Here is a 12,995-nt window from a genome sequence, read left to right on the forward strand (position 1 = left end):
TTTTTTTGTGGAACCAGGGATTGAACTCAGGCCCTTGCACTTGCCAGGGAAGCACTTATTCCACTGAGCCATCTCCCTGGCCCCTGGAGGGTATATTTTGAAGGAGATTGATGGCAATACGTTTTTTACTGTAATATTTTTATATTTATGCATTTATTAGTAGTACATGCCTGAAGTACATAAAGTCAGCATTTCTCATGGGGAGTTTGTACATGTAAATAATACATCTTGTTCTTTTATGTATTTAGTACAGGACCTGCAGGGTCTCACTACGTAGATTGGAGTCATAGTGATCCTCCTATTTTCAGCCTCCCAATCACTGGGATTACAGGAGTGCACCATCATGCCCAGTCTCAATTGCCCTCTCTGTGCACCCTGGGGGGTGGGGCCGGCATGGCTTTTGTTGCCTGCATTCAAACCCTGTGCTCTGCCATTTAGTCCAGATATGGCCAGCTCTTTGCTCTTGCCGGGCCGGTGTTTATGCTATTGAGCTCTCTGCCTGACCCAGAGCTGCATTGCTTTTATTTTTTTTTCCATCCCCTTTCTCTTTTGCCTCCCCTATACCCTCCATCTTTTATTCCCCTATCCATTTGAAAAATATCTTCTTACTGTTTATTAATAATAAATATTCTTTTTAATATAAACATTCATTGTATATTTCAATCACAACTTGCAATTAAAAAAGAACTTGCAAGATCACAGCCTCAATATACCTTCCCCAAGCATCTCTGTCTAGACAATTACCCTGTCCTTCCTTCCCTCTTTCTTATCAGTGCACATTAATTTTAGAAAGTATTGGATTTCAATTTGTGGATATTGATCATATCCATTGCTCCATATTTCCTTCCCTCTTCTCTTCCTCTTGTCTAATACTCACCTCCCTTCTCCTTTCATGCTATCATTTTTAGATCTCATATGTTAGGGAGAATGTTTTGTTTCACTCAATATGATCATCTTCAGTTGTAAGAAATTTTCAGGTTTCTTAGCCCAAATAGAAAGAAGTAGAGCCAGGAGTGGTGGTGTGTACCTGTTATCCCAGGACTTGGGAGGCTGAGGCAGGAATTTAAGGCCAGCTTGCTAGGTTGCAAAGTAAGTTCAAGGCCAGCCTGAATTGTATAGTGAAACCTTGTCTCAAAAATAAAATAAAATAATATATAAAATAAAAATAAAATAATTAAAGGGACCAGCGAGATAGCTCAGCAGAGTAAAGCACCTTCTTAGGCAAGCTTAGAGAAGTGCAGGGACTGTGGTTCGATTCTTGGCACCACATGCTGTGCCAGTTCCCACTCCCATAGCAGGCTGAGCTGGCCAAAGTTTGGGTATAGTGGCACATGCCTGTAAACCCAGTGCTGAGGAGGCTGAAAGCAGGAGCATCACCATGAGTCTGAGCTGTGTAATGAGACCTTACAACAATCAAATACATTAAAAAAAATTAAAAAGTCAAACAAAGTGGTTTACTTTTTTCTCTTCATCATTATCCTTTTTCTCCATCTTTGTCTTCTTTTTCTTCAACTTTTTCTCATCTTCCCTTTCTTTCAGCAAAGGCTATCTGAGCAATTATTTTCCAGGTACTGTGTGTGGCATGACTACAGGAATGCGTGAATATGCATCACTCCACGGGAAGGGTGTCATCCAGCTGTTTTGGGGAGAGTTGGTGTGGTCAGAACATTGGGGAAGAATTCTCATGAAGAAAGGATATTTATGGTGATAGCTGGGAGTAGAACAGTAATAGAACACTTGCCTCACCTGTGTAAGGCCCTGGGTTTAATCTCCTGCTGTGCAAAATACCACCACCACCACCAACCACAACTACAACATCATTAGTTTATGAAGAGAATTGTCAGATGAGATGCATCAATGGCAAAGAAGAGACAGAAGGTATAGATACCTGAACAGCCAGAGTGACCATGGAAGGGGGCTGGTACCTGGACAGAACTGGGCACGGGCCTGAAATAAGGAAGTTAGGCCAGTGAGGGCTGAGCAGGGGATGGGCTGTTGCACTCTTCAGGGAGATGGCCGGGTGGCAGGGCCCACATCACTGCCTGGTGTCCTGCCTCCTACATCAGAGTTCTAGGACAGCAACAGGTAAAGAGGTATTGGAGTTGAGGGGAAAGACACAAGAAGGGTTTTGGGCAGGAGCAGGGTGGATAATCTTTGGATTTCCATGTTGTTAACTTTGATTTTTAATATATTTGATTTGCATATAACATGATTTTGTTTGGAGAAACAGACTTACTGTTCACCTATTCTTACTTTTTTTATTTTTGGAGATAAAGCTTTATTGTGTAGTGCAGGCTGTCCTTGAATTCCATATGTAGTCCAGGCTGCCCTCAAACTTGTGGTAGTCCTGCTGCCTCAGCAGTCTAAGTACTGACATTACAGGTATGCACCACCACGCCCTGCTCTTTACTCTCAAATATCCAGAGAAAGTAGATAAAAAAAAAAAAAAAAAAAACAGGAAAATACTTTCCCCAGTAATTTTCCCTTCACCACAAGCAGGCAGGCAGGTGAGGCACCATGTGAAGGGCCAGCTTACAAATCCAGTGAGGTGTTTTCTTTCACCTGAATTCTCCATCCTCCTCCATTCTAACAGGTCTGCTATTGGGCCCAACCCTGCTTACCCTACTGAATATGTAACACCCTAATTGCTGAACCTGCCCTTAGCAGAGGGACTCCTGCAGTGAATCCCTCTGGCTACACAGCCATGTCTGGTGTAGGTGGGAAGACCAGAGTAGTGGGTCTGTGGAAAGGGGTTTGGATCAGAGGGGAGGACTATGGGAAGCCCTCCTCAAAGCTTAGGGGCAGCTGTGCCAGGGCTCTGTGAAAGGCAAGCTGCATAGAATGGCAGGGCTGAGTGAGAAAGCTAGAGAGCTGCTGTCCAGGCCTTGGAAGGTGGTCCAGAAGGAAGAACAAGCTAAGCAGTGTGTCTGGGTTGGAGGAGACCTGGCCCTGGATGCCTCTGTTCTAATGGATATGGAAATTATAGTGCAAAGTATTTGCAGTTTCCTATATAGCATTCATAGAATTATGCTTAGGCCATTCTCAGCATAATCTTTTTCTCTGAAGTAAAAGATTTCAGAAAATCTTATTTAATTTTTATATTTGTTTTTTTATTAATATATGTTTGCCATATATTGTTATATATTTCCCACACATAATGGTCATATCATGGGGGCATTTGTACCTGTATGTAATATAGATCAATTCTTTCCCCCCTCACCCTTCAAAAGCTCTTTACAAAAGCTCTTTCCATTTTTTTCCCTTCAATTCTCTTTTTTTTGAAAACAAAAAACCAAAAAATACCCTTTTTCCTCCCCTTCCCCCACTTCCCTTCATGTTTGAATGAATTCTTACTTCCCAATATCTTTCCTCCGTTTTGTCCTTATTTACCTTTTGGATTTTTCTCACAAAGATAATAGTGTGATATTTAAACTTCTGTGTCTGATTTATTTCACTTAAGATTCTTTTTGAGACAATGTCTTGGTATGTAGCTCAGTCTGGCCTCAAACTTGGAATGATCCTCCTGCCTCAGCCTCCCAGATAATGGGAAACAAGTTTGTGTCATCACGTCTTACTCTAACAAAATTTTAAAACCTTGAACAAGTCAGATTCATATGTGGTCTCAATGACTTCTGCTTTAGGAAGTTAAAAAAAGTTCTGACTTAGTTTTATAGTTGTGTTCCCATTTTCCAAACATTTTCCTTCACCAGTACGTATGGGGCTATTTGACAGTTTTCCTTTAAGTCTGACCTGACCCCACAGCCAGACGCAGGTCAGATCCACAGCCTGAGGGAAGGCCAGGCTGCTTCCTCTGCATGACAAAGGGCGGCTGCCTTCCCTCCCCAAGACTAATCTATCCATTGTAAAAAATCTCCCAATCCACATTCCCATCCTTCTTTTGGCTGGTAACTAATTGCCCAATTACTTTATTTCCCCAACAGAACCTTTCAGGCTGCCTGGAATCCACATTCATGACCTGAGCCCAAATCCCGAGGAGGTCTTGGGAGCCTGTAGTATCTGCCATTGGTCTGTCTGCCACACCCTGCCCTGCCCCCACCCACATCTGACCTGTGCTGACTGAGAGTGCTGGTTGGCCTGGGCTAAGGGATATTCTCAATGCGATTTCAGGGGGCTGGGACAGGGAAAATGGACACTAGAGATCATTGGATGATGTAGGAAGAACTCTAGCCTAGGAACAGGAAGACCTTTCTGTAGGTACATATCATTAATGGTGTGTGCTCAGGGACACTCATAGATGCTGTCATCTCTGTGAGCCTCAGTTTTCTTGGCTGTAAAACCTGGGGACAAGACAGTAGCATGGGTATTTGACTTCAGCTCTAAGCTCTCATTCTACAAGCTAGCAGGGAGGAGGGTCAGCTGCTTTAAGGGAGGTTTCCCCAGATAGAGGCCTCAGTTTCTGAAATAACCACAGATGGCCATGCAGTCTCAGTCACCTCAGATCTACCTGCAGCATGAGGCTCCAAATACCTGTCCTGGAGCCCTGGAGGAGCTCTGGGTATTTGTTGGCTCAGTGGTTCTAGCTCTTGCAGAGGACTATACTATAGGTTTGGTTCTCTTCTACCAGGCCAGTCCCAAAGGACCAGCAAGACAGCTGAGGGAAGCAGGGAGCCCCGTTGTGAACTTCCCCTCCCCTTTTCAGTCTTCCCTGGAAAGTGAGGTTTCATCTAGCTGGTTAGTTAACGTAGGTGTGGAAGGGGCTCCTGGCCATGCAGGGACTCCTAGAACCTTCCAACCTTGAGGTGTCTCCTGGGTGGGTGAGATCATGTGGCCTTCTGCAACCTGGGGACACCAAGGTCCCCACTGCACCACCACAAGGTCTGCAGTCTCATTGTGAACTTCCAGTCCATGGAGCTCCTGTTGGGGACTCAGGAGAGGCCATTGCTTTCAAGGACAGCCTGGGTGTTATATCCCCCCACCCCCCCAGTGATAAGCCACAGGGCTTCCTGTCAACCAGCAGCTAGGGTGGCTGCCTACTGCATATTTACTGAATGGCAACCCTGAAGAGCTTTTGGTAACTGAGGGCTATGGATCTTTGGGTGCCTGTAAATGTGACACTTCTGCACCTTTTGGTCTGACTTAAGGCCCAAATGTTTGCATCCTATGAGTCCTTTCCCTGCTAATCACTTGCAAAGAAAGGCAACAGTGGGTTTTTTGTTTGTTTTTTTACAGAAGGGTATACTTGTCACCCAGAGAACAGGGAGACCTTGTATTTTAAATGTTTATAAACTATGAGAATTGAGCTTCAGAGCTCGAGGAAGAGCTCTGTGTGTGTGTGTGTGTGTGTGTGTGTGTGTGTGTGTGTGTGTGTGTAACACTAGGCAAGCACTTTACCACTACTGTACTTGTCACTCCTAGGATGGAATTTTAACCCCTCCTTGGGTTTCCTTGGTAATAGAGGAGGAAGGGAAAAGAGAAAGGCAAAGAAGCAGAACTCTCAATTCTAGAAATCCTGAGACTCTCTCTGTGCCAGTCAGCTGTCAGGGTATCTGTATTTCTTCTCCTGTCAGCCTGGTACACATGTGGCATAACTGCTGTCTTCCCTTTGAACAACCCCCTGTTCCGTGATCATGGGCAGTCATGTGACAGTTTATACCCCAGTTTCTTCATCTATAAAGCCGCAACAACAATGGCAACTTGCTCTTTATGCTGTTAAATTTAACATATAGAAACATACAGAAAGCACTCAGAGCATGGTCCACAAGTGCTGTCAGCCATTATGATTATTATGATTTTTAAATTTTTAATATTTTTTTTTTTTTTTGCTGTACTGAGGATTGAATTCAGAGCCTGAAATATGCTAGGAAAGTGCTTTACCTTAACCTGCAGTCCAGTCGGAGTTATTCCTTCTCCTAAGACCACACCTACTTCCTACCAAACCCATGGTGAGCCTTCCATGAGCACAGGAAAAGACATACTGCAGCCAATCCCCATCAAAAATGGTGTTGCCTTGATTGTCAAACTCAATTTGCCACAAATTTGTGTTTAAATGCCAAAAAGTTTGAGAACAGAACATATTTTTCCAATAAGAATGGAAAACCATGGGCTGGTGAGATGGCTCAGTGGTCTAAAGCACCTACTTAGAACAAGCTAAGCTAAGCAAAAGCACAGCGACCAGGGTTCAATCCCCAGCACCACATGCCAGCCAGCCCCCGCCCCGCCCCCTGGTGGGCTGAGCTGGCCACACACACACACACACACACACACACACACTAAAAAAAAAAAAAAAAAAAAAATGGAAAACCAAGCCAGGTGTGGTGGTGCATGTCTATAATCCCAGCACTGGGAGGCTGAGGCAGAAGGATCATGGTGATTTCAAGGTAAGCCTGGACTACATAGCGAGAACCTGTCTCAAAACAAAAAGGAAGAAAAAAACAACTGTTGCTGAGACCCAAAATTTACACTCGAAAACTAACTCTAAAGTCACTGTGTAGCCCAGGTGGCCTTGAACTCCCAGCAGTCCTCCTGCCTCAGCCTCCCAAGTGCTGGGATTACAATTGTGTGCCACCACACCTGACAATGATTTCTCTCTTTAACTCTCATGGTTCTCACAGTTTTCCTCTTAGCATTACTGCTGGTATCACCCTCTTTGGAGCCATGATTATGATCTCTACACAAATAAAACACAAAAAATAGCACAATGACAACTGTTTGAATGTAGTAATACAAATACTGTGTGTCCTGTGGCTAAGTGGGATGCTCAGACAAGTGTGTGTGGCCCCTTTGTGTCTGTGTGTGGTAACATGTGATGTGTGACTCACTCTTCATCTATACAGGTTTTTTTCAAGTCAGGTTTTTAGTTTGATTATTGGGCAAAGCTATGAACACCAAGCAGATTTGTTTTCAACCTTACCCTTGCTGTTCATGTAGTGGAAAGTTGGAGCTGAGGTTTCTCTGGACCTCTCTCTACTCTGAACACATTATCCCATTGTTCTTGGCAATGTGTCATTTACTAAAAGAATGTTTTTAGAAATGTAAACATTCACTGTACTTTCGATTTCCCTTTATACATATATGCAAATACAGTGGTACCTTGATTTGTGAATGCCTCTGTGAACAGTTCAGTTCTTGAACAGAAGTATTTCGCAAAATTTTGCTTCTGTTGACAAACTCTGCATCAGATGACATTGAGCCTTATGGGAAATCTGATTGTGTTTTCAACAAATTTGGTTCGTGATCAGAATCATGGAAAGAATTAAGCTAATAAGTGGAGGCACCTGGGCCAGCAAAATAGCTCAGAAGACTAAGTGCCTGCTTAGGCAAGTGCAGAGAGTAGGTTTCGATCCCCAGCACTACATACTGTACTAGCCCTGCCCTTAGGTGCACAGAGTTGGCCACCCAATCCGGGTGTGGTGGTGCATGCCTATAATCCCAGCGCTGGTTGAAAACAGGAGGATCACTAGGAGTCTGAGCTGCATAGTGAGACCCTGTACCAAATACATTAAAAAAAAATATGGAGGTACCACTGTATATGTGCACATGTGTGTATGTGTATATGTGTACAGTGGCAATTTGTGTGTGATGTACTGGGCCCTCATCCGAGCTTTTCCATCCTTGAAAATTAGAAAGTTTTCTCTTCCATCTGGAACATGTGACACAAGAGGACTGTGAATAACATAGCATCCCCCAAGGGCCCAGGGTATCTACTTGCTTGGGAAGGGGAGGAGTTGATCTTTTCTTACTACCTGGTGGCCCTTGTGCAGATCCTCTTTTTCCTCCACCATCACTGCTCAACTCCATGTGGCAGAACACAGAGGTGGTGGCTGGAGTTTTAAGAAGTGCCTCTTCCTGTTATCTTCATGTCCCCTAAGCCAGAGGGGCCTCTGGAGACAGATGTCTGTGTTTATATCCCAAGCTCTCCACCACTGGTGAGGACACCAGGTTGCTTCACCCCATCTGGAAGAGGTGCCAGGAGCAGAGGATACCTGCTCCTGAAGGCTGTGTGAATCACCTTCTGAGCTCAGAACAGTGATGGTTCAGTTCCTGTTTGCTGGATTGGGGTTGCAGTGGGAGAGTGCCTGCCTGGCATGAGAGAGGCCACAAAACCAAACCAAAAACAAAATGCTCGATATTTTTGATACTGATGTTTTGATAAAAGGCACAACACTGAGAATGTGGGTTTCAGACAGATGATAGCAATAGCAAGCCCTTAGGAGCCAGGCACAGACCTAACTCCCCCACATGTATTCCTTACTTAATCTTCATACCCAGCCTAGGAAGTGGACTCTGCCATTACTACCCCTGCTTCAGGCGAGGGAACTGAAGCAGAAAAGTAAAAAACATAGCAAACAGGTCTTACAAGCAGCAGTCCATGCTTGAACTCAGCTCGCTGGACATGATGTGCCTCTGGGCAGCATCGGCCTTTGTTTTCCTGGCTCCCGTCCTCTGTGTCTGGGACTGGCTGAAACTGAAGCTGTGTGAACCAGCTCATGGGTGGACCTCTCTCCCAAAGAACCTGCTGTCTGCAGGCAGCTCATTCTGTGCTCATCAAATTATAAACACAACAAAAAAAATTGCTTTTCCTGGGATTGTCAAAAAGTATTCACTTGTCAGATTTCTGTCCTGACAATAATTAGCTTTCTCTGTCATGGAGGAAGGCAGGGACTATAACAGAACCTGTGGAAGATTCAGGGGGAGGGCTGGAGAGATGGCTCAGTGGTCTAAAGCACCTACTTGGAACAAGCTTGGCAAAGCACAGGGAGTGCCACATGCCAGCCAGCCCCACCCCCTGGTGGGCTGAGCTGGCCACACACACACACACACACACACACACACACTAAATAATTAAAAAAAAAAGATTCAGGGGGAAACAAAGTGGCTGCAAGAGAGAAGGGCACAGGGAGACCCTTCCAACTAAGGAAGTCTGTGAATGTGGGCAGGGCCAGCAGGGATGATGAATATTTATTTTCCTCATTTCTTTTTTTTTTTTTAGTCAGGGTCTTACTATACAGTTCAGGCTGGCCAGAATTCACTATGAAGCCCAGGCTGGCATCAGACTTGCCAGCATGGCTGGTCCTTTTCATTATTACTTAAATTTATTTTTAATTAATTAATTTACTTTTTTGAGACAGGATCTTACTATGTATTCCAGGCTGATACCAAACTCAGTCCTGATTCAGCCTCTAGAGTGCTGGAGTTACAGGTGTGTGCCACCACCCCAAGGTCTGTCTTCATTTATTGATTACTGATTGATTGCAGTACTGGGGATTGAGCCCAGGGCCTTCTCACTGAGCCACATCTCCAGCTCTTATTTATTTATTTATTTATTTATTTATTTATTTATTTATATATTTTTAGCCCTGGCTGGGCTCAAATTTTCAGTTGTCCTGCCTCAGCCTCCCAGAATGCTGGGATTACAGGTGTGTACTCCCAGGCCCAGCTTCCACCTTGCTGCTTTTTTTTTGGGGGGGGCACTGGGTATTAAACTCAGGACCTTGTGTTTGCCAGGCAGGCAAGCTCTGTCCCTGACCCCCTCCTTGCATCTTGATGAATGAACCTAGATTCAGACTGGCCTCCAGGAAGAGATTTATAGAGATTTAAACAGCTGGTCTCTTTTCCACAAAATAGCTTCCCTATTAAATGGAAGGACCAGGAAAATTCAACAAGCACTAAAAATACTGTTTAGCTGCCAAAGCAGCACAACTAGAAAGCCGTAGGCCTGTGTGGCATCCAGACAGCTCTTTGTGTCCCTTCTAGACAGCCCCCTCCTCAGGGCTCAGGGCCTGTCTGGCTGTGAGCCCCTGGGAAGCTGAGGGTGTGACCTCTCCCCCCTTCCGCGCCCAGCCTGGGGCCGGCTATAAAGCTGGTTCAGCACCGCATCTTCTCAGACCCAGCCCAGCTGGAGACCCTCTGGATCTGACCACGATATCTAAGAGCGAGCTATAGCCTATCATCCTCCTGGACAGCACCATGCGGCTTGTAGGACTCTGCTGGGCACTCTGGGTGCTGGCCCTGGCGGGCTCTGCGGCGGCCCTCACAGAGGATCAGGTCCTGGGCAGACTGCTGCAGCAGCTGGGACTGCACCGGGCACCTGTCCTGCACAGGGCCGACGTGGAGGGGCTGGCCATCCCAGCGCACGTGAGGGCCGAGTACGTGGCTCTATTGCAGAGCAGCCGAGGGGACCGCTCCCGCGGGAAGAGGTTCAGCCAGAACTTTCGCGGTGAGCTCTCCACCCTGGGTTTGCCAGATGTAGTAGTGTCCTTGCTTTGTGCATTGAGGGACTACTTCCGGCAGGGATACCCTGGGCAGAACTGGTCCCAGAGGAGAGAGAGGTGGAGGCAGTGCCTGCGGGCAGCTGGAGCTTGCTGGGTCTGTTTGCATCCTGACCCACAGCGATTCCATTTAAAATCCTCTTGGCGGGCCGTGTGCCCAGGCCTGTGAGCTCTGAGCACGGTTGGCGGCCAGGGGCGCGGTGCCTGACCTTCTGCCCTCCAGGGGTGTCGGAAGCCTCACTTTGATGGAGGGTAGAACTGGAGGAGGCGCGGCCTCAGGCCAGGTTTAGGTCGCCGGGTCGGGTTGACGGCTGCTCTAGGGGTTCCCTATCCCGAGGGGCTCGGCTAACTCCACTTGTGTCCCCAGAAGTGGCCGGCAGGTTCCTGGCGTCTGAAGCCTCCACGCACCTGCTAGTCTTTGGCCTGGAGCAGCGGCTGCCGCCCCGCAGCGAACTGGTGCAGGCCGTGCTGCGGCTCTTCCAGGAGCCGGTGCCCAAGGCCGCGCTACGCCGGCTGGAGCGGCTGTCTCCGCGCGGCGCCCGGGCCCGCGTCACCGTAGAGTGGCTGCGCGTCCGCGAGGACGGCTCCAACCGCACGTCCCTCATCGACTCCAGGTGTGGCGGGCGCGGGCAACTCTGGCGGGCGCGGGCGGGCGGCTCTGTCCCACACGGGGCTAATCGCTCTGTGCTGCAGGCTGGTGTCGGTCCACGAGAGCGGCTGGCAGGCGTTCGACGTGACTGAAGCCGTGAACTTCTGGCAGCAGCTGCGTCAGCCCCGCCAGCCCCTGCTGCTGCAGGTGTCCGTGCAGAGGGAGCTCCCGGGTGCGGGTGCGGGAGCCCACAGGCTGGTGCGCTTCACCGCGCAGGGTTCGCGGGCGGCGGGGGCGGAGCCCCAGCTGGAGCTGCACACGCTGGACCTTCAGGACTATGGGTGGGTGCAGCAGACGCCCCTGCTACTCTTGGCCCCCTAAGGGTCATATTAATGAAAATATCGTAGCGTATTTTTTTTTTATGTCGTCGATTGTGTCGTTTTTGTAATTCTCTGCTTTCACTTTACCATACATAATTGAGTCAAAAACCACAAGCTTTCCCTGTAACTAAACCTGAAATTCATCCCCGCCCAACAAGTTACTGGGGGGACAAAAGGGATGCACTCGTGAGATATCCTCGTGTGGATTCATCCGGCCAACCAAAGTTCAAAAATTATTTTTTTAAAAAGCTCATTTTACTGAATATGTAGTGATGTTTTTTTTTTTTTTCATAATTATTGCTGAAACAATACTATGTGACAACTACTTTCTTTTTTTTTCGTAACCGGGGATTGAACTCAGGCCCTTATGCTTGCCTGGGAAGCGCTTATTCCACTGAGCCATCTCGTCGACCCCAACAACTACTTTCATAACATTTACATTGTCCTAACTGACCAAGAGATGATGGGGGGAGGCATGGCAGTGCAAGTCTGTAAGCATAACTGCTAAGGATCACAAGTTCAAGCCCAGCCTGGGCAGTTCAGTGACACAGAGACAATGTTTCAAAATAAAAGAGGGTTGACCCTAGTGCACCTGGTGGGAAAACTGGCAGGAATGCTGCAGCAGGCTGTATCACTGAAAGACTTGAAAGGTTCACCGTCACTGGCTCAGTGTGAAGAATTTGGGTTCAATCCCCAGTATTGAAAAAAATAGTCTATGTGATGATGTCTACATGTTACATGTGAACACTGCACTATTTTACACAAAGAACTTAAGTATCCACAAATTTTGGCATGGAGAATCCTAGAATCTGTCTCCTGCTACTCCAGATGGCTGTGTGGTAGCCAAGACCAAGCTTTAGGAACCAGACAGAATGTGCTCTAGGAAGCTTTGTCTTTCCTGAGCACCTGCGGGTCTTAGCATGTGTGTAGGAAAGCTGATGTTGGTGCCTCTTCAAGGTTCATCTGTGCTACACCCAGTTCAGTATGCTGGCTTTATATTCTAGATAGTTAATCATTTATCTCTACCACAAGTATCCTGCTCTTTAACACACTGAGAGATGGGGCAGTCTCCTTCCCAGATGCCCCCCTAAGCTGGACTCTGGGCCTCCCTGACCTCAGCTGACCTGGCCACCTCTTCTCATCCTACAGAGCTCAAGGCAATTGTGACCCCGAGGTGGTGGAGCCTGAGAGCACTGGATGCTGCTGTCAGGGGACATACCTGGACCTACAGGGAATGAAGTGGGCTGAGAACTGGGTCCTGGAACCTCCCGGTTTTCTAACCTATGAGTGTGTGGGCAGCTGCCGGCAGCCTCCAGAGACCCTGACCTTCAAGTGGCCCTTTCTAGGGCCACGGCAGTGCATTGCCTCAGAGACAGCTGCACTGCCCATGATCATCAATGTCAAGGAGGGAGGGGGACCCGTTCCCAGGTGGTCAGCCTACCTAACATGAGGGTGCAGAAGTGTAGCAGTGCCTCAGATGGGGCACCTGTACCAAGGGTGCTTGAGCCATAGGTGCCCTGTGCAGCTGCTGAGCCTCTGACCAGACAAAGGCACAAAGCAGCTCTTAATGTAGGTCTTGGTTTGTTTTTGTTTTGATTTTGAGACTGGCTTGCTGTATGTCTGAGGCTGGCCTTACACTTGCAGTTTGCCTGGCTCAGCCCTCTGAGTGCTGGGATTACAGATGTGTGCCACCACGTCCAGCTTTCAAGTAGGTCTGAATTTTTACACTTAGCAAGTTACCCTTGTCCCAAGTTAGTGCCCTTGTATTACTTTGGCCTTGTGTTCTTCTGTTTCCTG

The 12,995-nt window shown here is 47.3% G+C and overlaps 1 protein-coding gene across 1 annotated transcript; it reads left to right on the forward strand.

Moving 5' to 3' along the window:
- Nucleotides 1-9,927: 9,927 nt before the first annotated feature.
- Nucleotides 9,928-12,648, forward strand: LOC101580148 (left-right determination factor 2). Its single transcript, XM_004641178.2, has 4 exons — nt 9,928-10,177; nt 10,597-10,843; nt 10,923-11,159; nt 12,348-12,648. Exons 1-4 carry the CDS (start codon nt 9,928-9,930, stop codon nt 12,646-12,648), a joined length of 1,035 nt encoding a protein of 344 aa, XP_004641235.2.
- Nucleotides 12,649-12,995: the final 347 nt, after the last annotated feature.

The sequence above is a fragment of the Octodon degus genome, unplaced genomic scaffold (genome assembly GCF_000260255.1).
Source record: "Octodon degus isolate 3935 unplaced genomic scaffold, OctDeg1.0 scaffold00131, whole genome shotgun sequence".
Classification (NCBI taxonomy): domain Eukaryota; kingdom Metazoa; phylum Chordata; class Mammalia; order Rodentia; family Octodontidae; genus Octodon; species Octodon degus.

What these genes read in the sequence shown, in the direction of transcription:
- LOC101580148 (XM_004641178.2), top strand. Translation starts at nt 9,928, where the DNA reads ATGCGGCTTGTAGGACTCTGCTGGGCACTCTGGGTGCTGGCCCTGGCG. An exon ending in GTTCAGCCAGAACTTTCGCG is followed by an intron (nt 10,178 to 10,596) that starts GTGAGCTCTCCA and finishes TTGTGTCCCCAG; the next exon opens with AAGTGGCCGGCAGGTTCCTG. An exon ending in CTGGACCTTCAGGACTATGG is followed by an intron (nt 11,160 to 12,347) that starts GTGGGTGCAGCA and finishes CTCATCCTACAG; the next exon opens with AGCTCAAGGCAATTGTGACC.